At 37.0% G+C, this 15,138-nt stretch overlaps 1 protein-coding gene across 6 annotated transcripts in view; it reads right to left on the bottom strand.

Moving 5' to 3' along the window:
* The window catches only part of LRP2 (LDL receptor related protein 2), a 198,753-nt gene that overhangs the window by 109,856 nt on the left and 73,759 nt on the right, over positions 1–15,138 (bottom strand). For all 6 annotated transcript variants that reach the window (XM_078451168.2, XM_078451170.2, XM_078451169.2 and 3 more), the window contains exons 11-16: positions 14,304–14,473; positions 13,077–13,294; positions 11,810–12,016; positions 8,803–9,005; positions 6,983–7,123; positions 4,655–4,858 (exon numbers count right to left, since the gene is read on the bottom strand). In XM_078451168.2, coding sequence (XP_078307294.2) covers positions 4,655–4,858; positions 6,983–7,123; positions 8,803–9,005; positions 11,810–12,016; positions 13,077–13,294; positions 14,304–14,473 — 1,143 coding nt within the window. The remainder of the gene's footprint in view (positions 1–4,654; positions 4,859–6,982; positions 7,124–8,802; positions 9,006–11,809; positions 12,017–13,076; positions 13,295–14,303; positions 14,474–15,138) is intronic.

Here is a 15,138-nt window from a genome sequence, read left to right as displayed (position 1 = left end):
TACATCTGTTGGTTTTGAGGTAGTTGTGGGATATATGGTGAGATATGCAAAAGGCAGTTGGCATTATGGGTGTGAATCTCAGAGAGCTTGGAGGGAGATTTATGGAGGGATATTTATATCACCTGAAAAAAGCCTTCCCTGATCTTTCCCTCATTTGCCAGGTTAGGAGGAAAATCATTCAGTAAATGCCTTACCATAAGTCTCCCCATTCTAATTTATAATGGCTACATAAATGGTAATCCAAGACACTGAAGGTGCAAAATTATGCAGAAAATAGAAGAGACCCACATGTTGAACATAGAGAACACGCCTATATAGGAAACAGGCAAAGAAGGAACGACCTCTGAAGAACACCAGAAAGATAAGGAAACGAGATTGGAGGTGACCAAGATGAGAAGAGTGTGAAGTGACATAGTTGGCAGATTGAGATGGAGTGAGGAATAAGTGGAAAGTATAAATGTGGAAGTGAGAACAGGAACATGTAAGCCAATGTTCCAAGAAGTCCAACCATGAAATGAAAGAGAGAGAGAGCTGTAACTAGAAAGACACTTGGACTGAGATGTGGGTTGCACTTTTAGGATGGGAGAGATTTGATCATATCGGAGTCCCTTGAGAGCTTCATTCAGCTGATCTTGACTTTAACATGATCTCTGACAACTCATTCTCTACATATGTACTCAATGACACTTATTCATGGAAAACAGCAGTGTAAAACCTCTCTCACCAAAGCATACTATAGAGTGTTTTAAAAGGTAACTTGCTCATTATGTAGACTGACAAAAAGCGTGATGAGAATTCCAGTTTGACAAAGCAGAAGGAAGCTGATCTGTAGGAGACTGAGCCTACATGTGGCAAAAAACCTAACTCTGCTTTTTGGTGAAAGCTAACATTGACTGGAGTTCTCCAAGCTCAGTGGACCTAACTCTAGTCTTCAGATAGATGCAGTCTGGTTGAAAGTAGAAGACTGACCACACATCTTTTCTCCTCTTCCTTCCAAACTCTACTAACATGACAACAAAGGCACAGCAGATAAGAGATTTTGACACTTTGGAAGAGAAAGGGACTGCAGGTAATAACTCACTAAGGGGGGGGGGGGGGGGGGAGGAAGATGCAAACTAAGTCCAGCAGGGGGAAGACCCACACACACACACAGACACTTCAACATATTCGTGGTCAGAGATACCGGGCTCTGCAACACACAAGGGTGAAGAACTAAAGTGCTTAGTTACAAGTTGGTATTAGAAGCAGTGAGACCACCAGGTCCTTCCCGGATCGTAAGCAATTCTGCCACTTCTGTCCATCTACCTCTTCTAACAGACCAGCAATCTTGTTCTCTGGAGGAAATGATGCAGAGACGCTGTGGGCTCAAAGACACCACAATGCACAACGGAACTGCATCTGCTGGGTGGAACAAAACTGAATACAGGCAAATTGTGTGACTAGTGAACTGAAGGGTCGGTCCTTGGCCCCCTGTCCTCTGTACTTCTCCTATAACACAGATGGCAAGCTACCTTCAGAACCTCTTAATCCCCATACCAAGGAGAATGGAGACATCTAATAAGGACAAAGGACTATCCCTAGAAAAAGATTTACTAATATTGATGTTTGGAAGCTCCCCAACAGAAAGTCTGCCTCAATATCTGAAGTTATCCAGCTGATGAGGCCCATACAGAAAGAAAGACCTTCTGTTGTCTTTTTCTTTTTTCCTTTGTTCATTTGTTTCTTAATTTCCACCTATGAGCAAACCATACAGTATTTGCCTTTCTCTAACTGCCTTATTTCACTTAACATTATACTCTCTATACTCATATACTCTATACTCATTATACTCTCCTGTGTTGAAAATCACAAGATTTACTTTTTTACGACTGAATATCATTCCATTGTATATATACCACATTTTCTTTATCCATTCATCTATTAATGGACATGTGGGCAGTTTCCATAATTTGGCTATTGGAAATAAGGCTGCAACAATTAGGGGTGCAGATATCTTTTCAAATTAGTGTTTTCATTTTCTTTAGGTAAATACCAGTAGTGGAATTACTGGGTCATCTGTTAGTTCTCTTTTCAATTTCTTGAGGAATCTCCATACTGTTTTCCACAGTGGCTGCACCAATTTACCTTCCCTGCAATGGTGCATCAGGATTCCCTTTTCTCCACATCCTTGCCAATACTTGTTATTTCTTGTCTTTTTGATATTAGCCATTCTGACTAGTAGCAGGTGATGTCTCATCATACTTTTGATTTTCAATTCCCTAAAGATTAGTGATCTTAAGCATCTTTTCATGTGTGTGTGGACCATTTTGGACCATTTTGATGCCCTATTTAAGACAATGTCTATTTGGTTCTGCTGTCCATTTTTTAATTGGATTTGACTGTTGTTGTCGTCATCATTACTGAGTTAGACTGAGTTCTTTATGTATTTTGGATATTAACCCCCTTAACCAATATATAGTTTGAAAATATCTTCCTCCCTTTCTGTAGGTGGTCTTTTCATTTTGTTGTTTAGTTTGCTGTGCAGAAGCTTGAGTTTGATGTAGTCCCATTCATTCATTTTTGCTGTTGTGTTTGTGCACAAAAACTTATTGCCAAAACCAATACTAGTGAACTTCTTCCCTATGTTTTCTTCTGGGAGTTTTATGGTATCAGAAATAATTTTTTAAGTCTTTGATCTACTTTGGTTAATTTTTGTGACTTGTGTGAAGTAAGGATCCAATTCCACTGTATTACATGTGTTTCTCCAGTTTTCTCAACACCATTTGTTGAAGAGACTATCCTTTTCCCATTGATTATTCTTGAAACCTGTCTCAAATATTAGTTGGCTATATATGCTAGAGTTCAGTTCTGCGCTCTCTATTTTGTCCTAATTTTCCATTATTGTCTTTCGTGGTTCCCTACAAATTTTAGGATTGTTTCTTCTATTTCTATGAGGAATGCTTTTGGTCATTTGATAAGGATTGCACTGAATCTGTAGATGACTTTGGGTATTATGACCATTTTAATAATATCAATTCTTCCAGTCCATGAACTTGGGATGTTTTTCCATTTGTATGTGTCTTCTTCAATGTCTTTCATCTAAGTTTTGTAGTTTTCATTTTACAGATCTTCTACTTCATTGGTTACATTGATTCCTAAGTATTCTATTCTTTTTGATGCTATTGTGCATGGAATGTTTTGTTTTTACGTCTTTTTTGGATGCTTCATCATTAGTGTAAAGGAAAGCAACTGATTTCTGTATGTTGATTTTCTGCTCTGCCATTTTATTGAAATTATTAATTAAATTGCAACAGTTTTTGACTGATTCTTTGGGATTTTTTGTATATATAGGGTCAGCAGCAAATAACTGCCTTTTTGCTGCTTTCTTTCTAACTTGGATGGCTTTTACTTCTTTGTCTTACCTAATAGCTCTAGCGGGGACTTCCAGCACTATATTGACAGAGGGCATCCTTGCCTTGTTCTTAATCTTAGGGGGAATGCCTTCAATTTCTCTCCATTCAGTATAATGTTAGCTGTGTGTTTGTTGTACATGGCCTTTATTATAGTGAGATATGTTACTTCTATACCCACTCTGTTAAGAGTTTTTATCATTAAAGTATGTTTTCTTTTGTCAAATGCTTTTTCTGCATCTATTGAGATGATTGTGTGATTTTATCTTTCATTTTATTGATGTAGTGTATTACATTTATTGATTTGCATATATTGAATCATCCTTGCATCCCAGGGATAAATCCCACTTGGTCATAGTATATAACCCTTTTAATGCGTTCCTGAATTCTGTCTGCAATATTGTTTATTTTGTTGAGAAGCCTTGCATCAATATTTACCAGAAGTAATGGCCTAGAGCTTTCTTTTCTTATGGTATCCTTATCTGGTTGTGGTATTTGATAGAATTCTCCAGTGGGTTATAAAATCCAAATATAAGATGATGTCATCATCCAATAAAGTACACAACAGTAAAGTGTGCATGATTATAATGTGTCTCTCTGTGATGATTATGAAGATATTAACAGAACCCAAATCAATTGAAAATTTATAGTAAATCGACACTCACATATAATTCATGTTTTTGTTTTTGGGGGTTGTTTTTTTTTTTTTACTATTATTTCAAGCCCAGCATCCTTCCCAGAGAGATCCTCTGGCTGCTTGAATATGAGGAATAGCTTCTAATCAATTAACCCATTACTGACTCTCCTTTTATGGAATGTCAGCTTCTTTTATATTAAAATTTCTCATCATTAAAAATATACCCTTAAGGGGTGCCTGGGTGGCTCGGTCGGTTGAGCGTCCGACTTCAGCTCAGGTCACGATCTCACGGTTCGTGAGTTCGAGCCCTGCGTCAGGCTCTGGGCTCATGGCTCAGAGCCTGGAGCCTGCCTCCGATTCTGTGTCTCCCTCTCTCTCTGCCCCTCCCCCATTCATGCTCTGTCTCTCTCTGTCTCAAAAATAAATAAACATTAAAAAATTAAAAAAAATATATATATACCCTTAAGAAAAAGTTTTTGTTTTAACTTAAGTCACAAGAAAAGTAATGGCTCTCTTTCCTTATTTAAAAATATTTAGCAAGCCAAGTAAGTTCTAGTTAGAAAATTATTATTATTGTTATTATTAAAAAACAGACAAAGCATGCAAAAAAATTTTAATGTATTCTCACCTGTGCCATTGATATTTTGTTTAAAAATCATGTCTTTTGATGTATCTGAAAAAAAGATAGTGTTCTCTTGGGCATCAAAATCAACCCCAACAAAGAAAGAAGGATTTCCTGTCACTGGAACTATGACATCTTCTTGGGTAGACAGGTTGAACAGGATGCCACGAATAGCCACCTCAGATGAAAAGATCAGGAACTGCTTAACAACTGTAGGAAGAAGAACACATCGCCATGAGCCACAGGCTGGTTCTTGAATTCCAGAGAAATTACTTATACATCCACAATGCACATTTTATAATTCAGAAATGTACTTCTGAAATAAACATAAAAAATAAATCTGTGGAAAACATAGTTGGAAACAATGGGAACAGAGGAAAAAAAGATAAGCAGCTATGACGGCAATATAACTATTACAATCTTTCTTCTTCCCGAGAAATTTATCCTTAAGATTTATATAAAACATGGTCCATAGGCTGAATTTCTAAGGCAGTATTAACTGACCTGCATAGTAATTCCATCAAAATCCTTGATTTGGATTAACTTTTGAATAAAGATCTATACCAAGAATCCTACTGCAGTTTTTAAGGTATTAAGACCGGTGAAGGAAGAATTAACAGTAACCAGGTAAGTTATTTAGAAATAAACAAAGAAGGAAAAGATGGGAGGGGAGAGGAAAAATAGAGGAAATAGGGGAAAAGGAGTGATTTTAAAATCAAAGTAGGAGACAGTAATAGTATGTCAGGAAATCAAAAAGAGGTATACCCAAGAGGTATACCCAAAAAACTAAAATTGCAGGAGTTTAAGTGCAAAATCATTACACAATGTAGTGTCAATGTAACAGTCAGAAATACATGGCTTTTTAAATGTGGGTGATTTTTATCTGAGTCTGGGATTACCTACAAAGTCAACAAATTTGGGGTGCCTGAGTGATTCAGTTGGTTAAGCAGCCAACTTTGGCTCAGGTTGTGATCTCGCAGTCTGTGAGTTCAAGCCCCACATTGGGCTCTGTACTGACATCTCAGAGCCTGGAGCCTGCTTTGGATTCTGTGTCTCCCTCTCTCACCACCCTCTTAAAATAATAAACATTTTTTTTTTTTTAAGTTAACAAATTTGTCCCTGGTAGAATTAGAGAATTTACATTCCAAGCCCAAAGCAGCACCATCTGGGGAGCAAGAATTTGTCAAGGCATTAAAAAGGAGAGTTTTCAAGGTGAAGACAAGAGAAACAAAAATTGTAGGAGTGTGCATTTCATCGCTGAAGCTGAGGCAAGAGCTTAATCATGAGTAGATGTGTAGGCAACAAAAGAAGAAAAAGGGGCACCTGGGTGGTTCAGTCGGTTAAGCATCCGACTTCGGCTCAGGTCATGATCTCACAGTTTGTGGGTTCAAGCCCTGCTTCAGGCTCTGTGCTGACAGCTCAGAGCTTGCTTTGGATTCTGTGTCTCCCTCCCCCTTGCTGCCCCTCCCCCACTTCTGCTCTCTCTCTCTCTCTCTCTCTCTGTCTCTCTATCTCTCTCTCTCTCAAAAATAAATGTAAAAAAAAAAAATGTAAAAAAAAAAAAAGAAAGAAAAAGAAGAAAAGAACTGAATTGCATCCCAGAGCATAGACGCAGATATAAATAAAATCTGAACTGAAAAATGAAAAACTAGATGAGTAAATGAGCTGCCCCAACACTTAGTTTGCTGTGGAATGCAACAATAAAGGCAAGGCTTTATTCCCAATAAAGTTAAGGCTACCAGCTAAAGTGGAAAAGGTATACACAATAGAGAAAAGAACTCAAAATTGAATTGTATGGAATTTTAAGAGAATAGTTTAGGGGCACCTGGGTGGCTCAGTTGGTTGAGCGTCTGATTCTGGCTCAGGTCATGATCTCACGATCCGTGAGTTCGAGCCCCACATCGGGCTCTGTGCTGACAGCTCAGAGCCTGGAGCCTGCTTCAGATTCTGTGCCTCCCTCTCTCTCTCTGCCCCTCCCCTGCTCACACTCTGTCTGTCTGTCTGTCTCTCTCTCAAAATAAATAAACATTAAAAAAAGAGAGAGAGAGAATAGTTTTAAAAGGAGACAAAGATTTCAGGAAGGAGACAAAGGGGAAAGGAAGTCCAAGGAAACCCTCAATGTGCAATTAAAGGAAAGACCCATGGGACAGAAATGTACATCTTCAAACACAGCTCTGTGTATGAAGGGAGTAGTGCCTACTGAGGAAGATGCTCTGTCAGCTACCAAAGGCTTATTCCCCATTAAGAAGTATGACAGCTGGTCCAGTCCTGTCCAAAAGCAGCATATACCCTTATGTTGCTTGCCAAAAAGAGAGCCCAAAAGCGATTTCTTACCAACACAGTGGTGGTTATCCACATCCAGGCTGAAACCGAATGTGCACCTGCAGCGGTAACCCAAACCATCATTATCTGTTCTGTGGCTGAGGACACAGACCTGTTCACAGCCCCCATTGTTATCTCCACATGGGTTGTTAACTAGAGGAAAAAATATACAGGGTTAAATCTCAGTTAGAAATGTATGATTGCCCAAGACATGTGAAACCACTTTGAGCCCTGTAGGTGAAACAGAATAATGGGTTTGAAACTCAGAAACACCACTGCTGGTTGTTGCTGTGTACATCCACATTTACCTGCTCTGACTCTCCCACCTACTCTCAAACTGCAACACACAGGGTTCCCACAGCTGGATAACTTTGGGAATTCTTCTCCCCAAGACAATTATGTCAGACCCTGTCTGCTAGCCTCAGTGGTTAGAAAGTAACTGCCTCTCCCCAAAAAACTTTAGGGTTATTTTTACCATTCATAAGATATAATAAATAACTATTATTCACTGGATGCTCGCTTTGTAAGTAAGCCAATTTACAATCAATGACTCTAAGAGCTAAATATTATTATCTCAGTTTTATAACTGCCCAAGATTATTCAGCAACTGAACTGGAAGTCAAAACCAGATCTATTCCAAAACCTTACATGCCTGCAGTACAAACCAGTTTATACTTCCAAAACCCATTCTCAAAGGAATGACTGAAAAAGCTCACTGTACACAAAGCTTTTGTCATGGCCAAAAATGTCATGTCTGCTTTGAAAATTACCTTCTTAACCTTTGACTTACTCTTTAAAATTATCTCTTTACCTTCTCAGGTGGATTGATTTAGGGAAACTACAAAGAAAATTAATTTGGATGATAAAATTGGGTAATATTTTTGGTCAAGGACAAATAGGAATTTAGTAGCTGATAAACTGATTATTGCAAATAAATATTTCAAAAATGTTTTCAGGGGCAGCATGCATTTTCAGCCAACGTATGTTTTCCCAGGATGAATACACTGAAGGATATTCACCTGAATGTATCAGTTCTAGTGGCTGTTTTTTTGTTTAAAAAAAAATGAATAAACCTAATTATAGTCTTTCTCCACTGTAAAGTCAAACCCGCCACTTAACAAGGGAGTTTTAAAGTAAAATCTGCCTTTCCCTGAATTAATGTTCATTGATTGTAAACTTTCTATCAACACAAAAAAGAGCCATATACAGTCATAGTCGTGCCAATTTAAAACAAGACTTACTATAAAATAACAGAAGTCTATACAATGTCTGAATCAAAATAATTTCTTTTTTTTTGATAAGTGACCAGCCTATGACACCAAACACAGTCAGCCTATGACAGACCCAATGCAAACCAAAGAACAGGTGTCATACATATACAACAGAGAAGAAGAGAAATTGGTTCTGACGTCACCTCAACTTGGGCATGTTATTTTCTTCTTCCGGGCCTCGATTTCCTCAAATTTAATATTAAAGGATTGAATACAAGATTTCTCCTAGTAGAATGAGAATACATATTTTGGTTTGCTTTGTTTGCTGTCTGTCCCCAGCATTTAGACAGGACTTGGCACATTGCTGGTGCCAATTAATATCTGTAAAAGACATCTCTAAGTTCCCTGTAGATTTGGCATTTTAACTCTGAAATACGTCAATTTCTCCAGAAGGCCCAGGATCTACAGAGCCAATTTCAGAGAGTTTAACTTTCTAGATAACCCTCCACATATTTGAAAATGCCACCTAAATCTCATCACTAACTTCCATGGCTGTGAAAAAAAATCTTTCTACCAAGGCCAGTACTGAGCAGGATTTTCATTGTTGTGGGGCAAACATACCATAAGGCTGCCTGAGGGAATGATAAACAGTCACTCCAAAGGGCCTCAGGGAGGTCTGGAGGTACACTTGTGGACTGGTCTCCGTGAACTTGTTTGCCTTCATTACAGCCATCTTTGTCCAATCAGTAAAGTATACATAATCTTCAAACAAGCTTATTCCAAAGGGATGAGGAATGAGTGAGCCTCCGTAGACTACCGTCTTCCTGTTGCAAAAGATGTATATCACACAATTTTTTTTACCTTCTTTTTTTTTTAATTTTTTTTTAAGTTTTATTTATTTTTGAGACAGGCAGAGACAGAGTACGAGCAGGGAGGGGCAGAAAGAGAGGGAGACACAGAATCCGAAGCAGGCTCCAGGCTCTGACCCGTCAGCACAGAGCCCGACTTTGGGCTCAAACTCACAAATCGTGAGATCATGACCTGAGCCGAAGTAGGACGCTTAACCGACTGAGCCACCCAGGTGCCCCATAACTTCATTTTGATTAAAGGTGGAATTAGTTCAAGTAAATGCATAAAAAGCTAAGTAATCTCTTGATCCAAATGTAGAATATATAGAAAAATATTTTTAAGTTGTAGGTATATCTCCACCTACATTTGATAGAAAGATTTTCATGTGTCTCTTGGGAAAGACCCTTGAAAATAAAATTCTATCCCCAGTCCTAGTTTATTCTAGACTTTTTGAAAAATTACTGTTTTCTCACATGCTTCTTTAAGGTTGTCTCACAAAAAAGGGGAAGGGGGTTAAGATGTGAGATACCATTTTGAAATCCATAGGTGAAAGAATATAACAAGGGAATGGAAATGTAGTAGCAGATACCTTCAACTTACTTCACACTGCAGCATTAACCATTTCTTAGCAATTAGGGAGCTGGATAGTAAGTAGAACAATTCCAGAACAACCATACAGACCTATTCCTGATGTCATTCTGGAAAACCAAAAAATAGCACGACTACTGCCATGCCTCAGGATAAACCTGTTTGCTCACCACACTTGTAGTGGAGGCACTTAGTGGCCAGAGCTGCTTATGTAGAAGAAAATACAAGTAAAAGGTGCCAAGCAAGGACAATGTCTGCCATAAGTTCTTCTGCATCAGTGATAATTCACTTAGGCCACATAAAGAAAGTGAAGTAGAAGCTGGTTCTGAGAAAAAAACTTATTTTTTGCCTCGTGACAAAATAGAAACACCTTCAAGAAAAATCTTAAGAGCCCTGAAAACAAAAATGCACTATAGAACTCTAAGAACTGAAGATGCTAAGGTTTCACACCAAAATGTAAAAAAAAAACAAAAGCAAAAAACAAAAACAAAGAAACCTAAGGGGGCAAGTAAGCACACACTTTAAAACACTCAATAATGACATGGCACATTAAGATTAGAGAATGGTTTTTCTTTTTCATTTAGCAAATTCCAGAACCCTGAATGCCACCTGCTGGCACAGCAATAGGCAGTGACTTTATGATTTCAGCTGTACTCATGAGCTTTAATATAGCTCTTTGATGTTGCTTCACAGCCAGCAAAGCACTCAAATATTTCTGAAACTACACTTATTTTTTTATGTTTTATGTTTTACTTGAACTTTAGCATAAAAATAGGCTATCTAATATAATGTCAAAACACCTGTGAAAGAGAAAAAAAATTTGGGCAATTTCTCAATTGTTTTTGTACAACTTATTGGGTTGATTGATATTTTATGTTAAATTGATTCATATTCTCATTATGGGAACCAGTTTCAGTGATAAGAAGTCACAGTCTTAATATCCAATCACTTCATTTCATCAAGTAGAGATTGTTTTAAGAATCTGAAATCTAGTGGTAAACTGTGATACCCTTAAAATATAAAGAAGAAAAAATATAATATTCCTTCCATTAAGAAAACAATAAAATCAAGTCATTTGGAAAATTAAATTGGCCAGTTTATTTGCTGAATCCACAGAGTAGTTTTTGCTAGTCAAATTTAAAGGCTATGGTTTAACCAATTTTTGAAAATATGAAAAAGAGAGAAACTAAAACAGTTAACAATTGAACTAATACAGTTAACTGTAATCAGACTAAAAAGATGAAATAAAAAGTATGTCATATGATGGAGAACAGAGGGTTACTACTGGAGAGGTTGTGTAAGGGGCATTAAGGAATCTATTCCTGAAATAATTGTTCCACTATATGCTAACTAATTTGGATGTAAATTAAAAAAATAAATAAAATCTAAATAATAAAATAAAATTTAAAAATGCAAAAAAAAAAGTATGCTATAGTTTATGCTCAAATATTCTTAAGTATCTTTGAAGTACATCAGGTGAAAAGCAAGTCAGAATTTCTCTTTGAAATTTGAAATACATAAGGGCAGAGTAAAATCCAATTAATTCCCACCAGATTATGCTAAATAAATAATAAAACGTACTTATTCACTGGGGGAAAGTTAGAAAGCTAAACGATAAAGTGTTCTTTGGAAACAAACCATAAGGGACCCAGAGAAATAAATGGACTCAGGAGTTAATGAAAATAATGTGTTCCATCTGGGAGTGGGGGAAAGGTTGGAGAGGAGAAATCAAAGAACAAATGCTCTTCGTAATAATGAGTATTAACATGGAACACAAGAAAAGTTAACAACAATCCAAAAACAAAACCTTGTCGCTTCATGCAAATGTCAACACAAAAGTTATTCAAGATATTGAACCCACAAAGTCCGTATTTTTTTGAGAGGGGGGAGCACAAGTGAGCAAGGGGCAGAGAGAGAGAGGGAGGGAGAGAAGCGGGGCTCACCAAATCAGAGCTCAAGCTCACCCCATGGGGGACTTGAACTCACCAACCATGAGATCATGACCTAAGCCAAAGTCAGATGCTTCACCAACTGAGCCACCCAGTAATTTAATTTTAATTAAAGTATTTTAATTCTGGTCCTGCTATGTACCCCTCTCCATAAATTTATATATATACTATTTATAAATATTTATATTTATATGTATATAATTTTTTCCCAAACTTATGAAGCTATAAAAAATACTTCTTACCTTTGAATTCCATCATAAGTTACAGTCTCAATGTAATCAAACCGGCAGTCCACCCAGTAAACACGCTTTGATACTATATCCAGGGTTATCCCAGCAGGCCATCCCAATTTTGTTTTTACCAAGTCTTTCCGGTTGGTGCCATCCATGAAAGCCCTTTCCACCTTAGGTTCCCCAGAAAGGCTCTCCCAATCTGAGAAAAATAAATAACTACAAAAGAAAAACAAAAGATGACAGTTATTTTACAAGTTTCTCTGGAAAATATTTTTTTAGGTTGCTTGGATCAATGGAAATTTTCTCCAGAATCATCGGAGTATAAAACAACAAAAGAAAAAAATCAGAGACTATGAAGGCCAATCAGGAGAGTCAACAACTCCAAATAGCAACCATTAAAATGCACTGATATGGCAGCCTAAAAATTCATGTCATGAAGTGCAAATGAATAATCATCATTCACCAACATTTCAGTAGCCCAAAGTTCAGACAAGCCTTCTAATTTTTTGATAAAAAGGGAGAGACAGAGTGTGAGCAGGCTCCAGGATCCAAGCTCCAAGCTGTCAGCACACAGCCCAACGCAGGGCTCGAACTCACGAACTTCAAGATCATGACCTGAGCCGAAATCAGACTCTTAACCGACTGAGCCACTCAGACGCTTAACCGACTGAGCCACCCAGGCACCCCCAAGTGTTCTAAGATCCAACTTTGAGAATTTGGGAGAAAGCTAAGTCTCCTATAACTGTTTTCAAATGTGGACACAAGGAAAATTTGAATTTACACCTGCAGACAAGTAAGCATTACCAATCTTGATGGTGTGTCGCACATTAAACAACTTGTAATTAGGTATTACCATTGTCATCTCAATCCCAGTTTGTAACAATTGCCAAAAGAATAGCTCCGATCTTCTTTCCCCTCTTTAAAAAACTACAGCTAATTCATGTTAGAATGATCATCTTGATCACGGTGAATCAAAAGCAACATCTAGTTGTAACAACATTATTAGATTGAGTCAGAACAGAGTCTACTCTCTCAGCAGACAAATGTGGCGAACACTAAAAATAAAATTCATATCCCTAAAAAATCATATATTCTTAGTACACCAGTAGAGGTACTCCTTTAAAGCTTCTATGAGTGGAGACATAAAATAAGCATGGGTTTTGGAGCCTACAAGAAATCAGAATTAACCTTTAATTAATCCAATGGATGTTTTATGTATAAGAGGAGAGATAAAGCTCCAAAAATACTAAAATCAGTATGTTTCCACATCTCTTACCCAACAGTTGGGTCCACGGCAATTCCTCTAGGATGCCCCAAGTTTTCGGTTATGAGGGTGAGCCGGTGGCTTCCGTCTATATTTACCATATCTATGCGGTTGACCTTGGTCTCTACTAAATAAAGTTTATTATTAATCCAGTCTACGGCCAGATTCTCTGGATCATCAAGAGAAACAACTTCTTGGATATTTAAGCCATTAATGTCAACTGAAAAAACCTAAAAGAAAGAAAAAACAAAATTACATGTCTTAAGCTGTGGGCACTGTTTTCCTATATTCATTCAGTATATTTATCATCTATGCTGTACCAATCAGTCAGCTGGACTTAAAAAAAAAAATTCACTGAGATTTGCTAAAATATTTCATATAATGGGTTCCTAAGGAGAAAAGTATATTTCAAAGTATATGTAAGGCAAATATAAAAATTTGGATTTTTTTAAAATCCTGCATTTCTAATTCTTGGTAACTATCAAAAGTTTCATTAAAGAATGTGGATTTTTTTGTGGAAGAGGTGGTGATGGTTTGTTTTGATTTTTAGCTGTAATCAAATCAGTATTATTAATAATCCAAATTCTCATTTTTTAGAATTTTTATGCAAAAGTCATCACATAATTGAATTAAAATTTTACTAATAGTACAGAAAATGTGACAGGAAGAAATAAAATTCCATAACTCTTTAGAAGCCTCTAAAGTTTGTTTTAAAAATCTCTATTGCAACACTCAATGTTGAAATTAAATCTGTCACACTTTCCAAATAAGACAGCATAATGAAATTTTGGCTGTTAAACAAAGTGTTGTCAATATTTGTTACTGAATCTTCCATTACAGTTCCATTTAGAAGATGCAGGTAAAATCTGATTTTTATCATCCAAAGCAACAGAGTAGTTTTTACATTTTAAATGATCAAGTTTCAAAAATTACTACCAAATATCTGTCCAGTTTTGAAAGAATGTCTACTATTTCTTTTAATTAGGCTTTTGGACTCCATTTCGAATAAAATTAAAAGTTGCTCAAGGCTAATCCATATAATAGACTGCTTTGTTTAATAGGTCACATGTAATAGTATAGCATGGAAAAGGTGCTGATTAACACAAAATATCTCAAGGGCCTTTTTTGTTAGAAAACAAAAGAACTTTCCCCTTCACTCCCCCAAAAATGAAAGCTATCAACACTTTGTGCTTGGGGTTCTATCAACTCCCAAGCTACACTCCTGAAATTTCTATTTACCTTATCTTGCACAGTGTCAGTCCAAAAGACTCTGTGTAGGTGATAGTGAAAATCCACACCCACAGCCACTCCATGATTTTGAGACTCTACCAGCATGGAAAAGGTCCTTCCATGAATATCACCAATTAGCAAATCCCGACCGTTGGAGAAAATAACGGAGGCCTGCTCAGCTAAATGTGAAGAAGGAAGGTATTATCACACCTTTAAGTGAACAAACATATGCATATCACTCTCTCAGAAGAACTTACAACTGATAGGCTTCCTGCCTTTTCAAAAACTTCTTCTATGTTATCTTATTTCATTTTAAAATACACTTCTGAGGCAGGCATATGGGTGTCATTCTACCCAGTTTACAGATAAGCAAATGGAGGCAAAAGATGTTTGATGAAGTGTTCAAAATCAAAGTAAGTTAGGAACAGAGTCTACCAAGAATTCAAGTGTCCTGACTGCTAGTCCAATGTGCTTTCAAGGACACTGAGGGGAATACATCAGGTATTTTCAAGAATCCTCTGTGATATGGGCACCTTACCCCATGTGCAACTTCAGATTATGTAAAGCACAGAACATATCTTAAGGATTACTGGGAAATCACTGTTAAAAATATGGCAATGATGATCCAAATCTGCTTTACCTACAAACTCACAGGCTTGCAAAATGACATGAGTATCAAGATTTTCCTCACAGTCTTGTCTGCAATGGCTAAAGGATCAAAAATGCAAAGGATAAAAAATGATATAAAAGTCCATTAGTAGGGAAATAGCTAAATAAATAATATACATCAAAAAAATGGACTATTATGCTACCATAAAAAAAGTGAAGAAAAGTTCTCTGTGTT

Source organism: Panthera onca, chromosome C1 (assembly GCF_046562875.1).
Source record: "Panthera onca isolate mPanOnc1 chromosome C1, mPanOnc1 haplotype 2, whole genome shotgun sequence".
NCBI lineage: Eukaryota > Metazoa > Chordata > Mammalia > Carnivora > Felidae > Panthera > Panthera onca.
The sequence above is the reverse complement of the archived record's forward strand: the minus strand, read 5'-3'. Positions and strand labels throughout refer to the sequence as shown.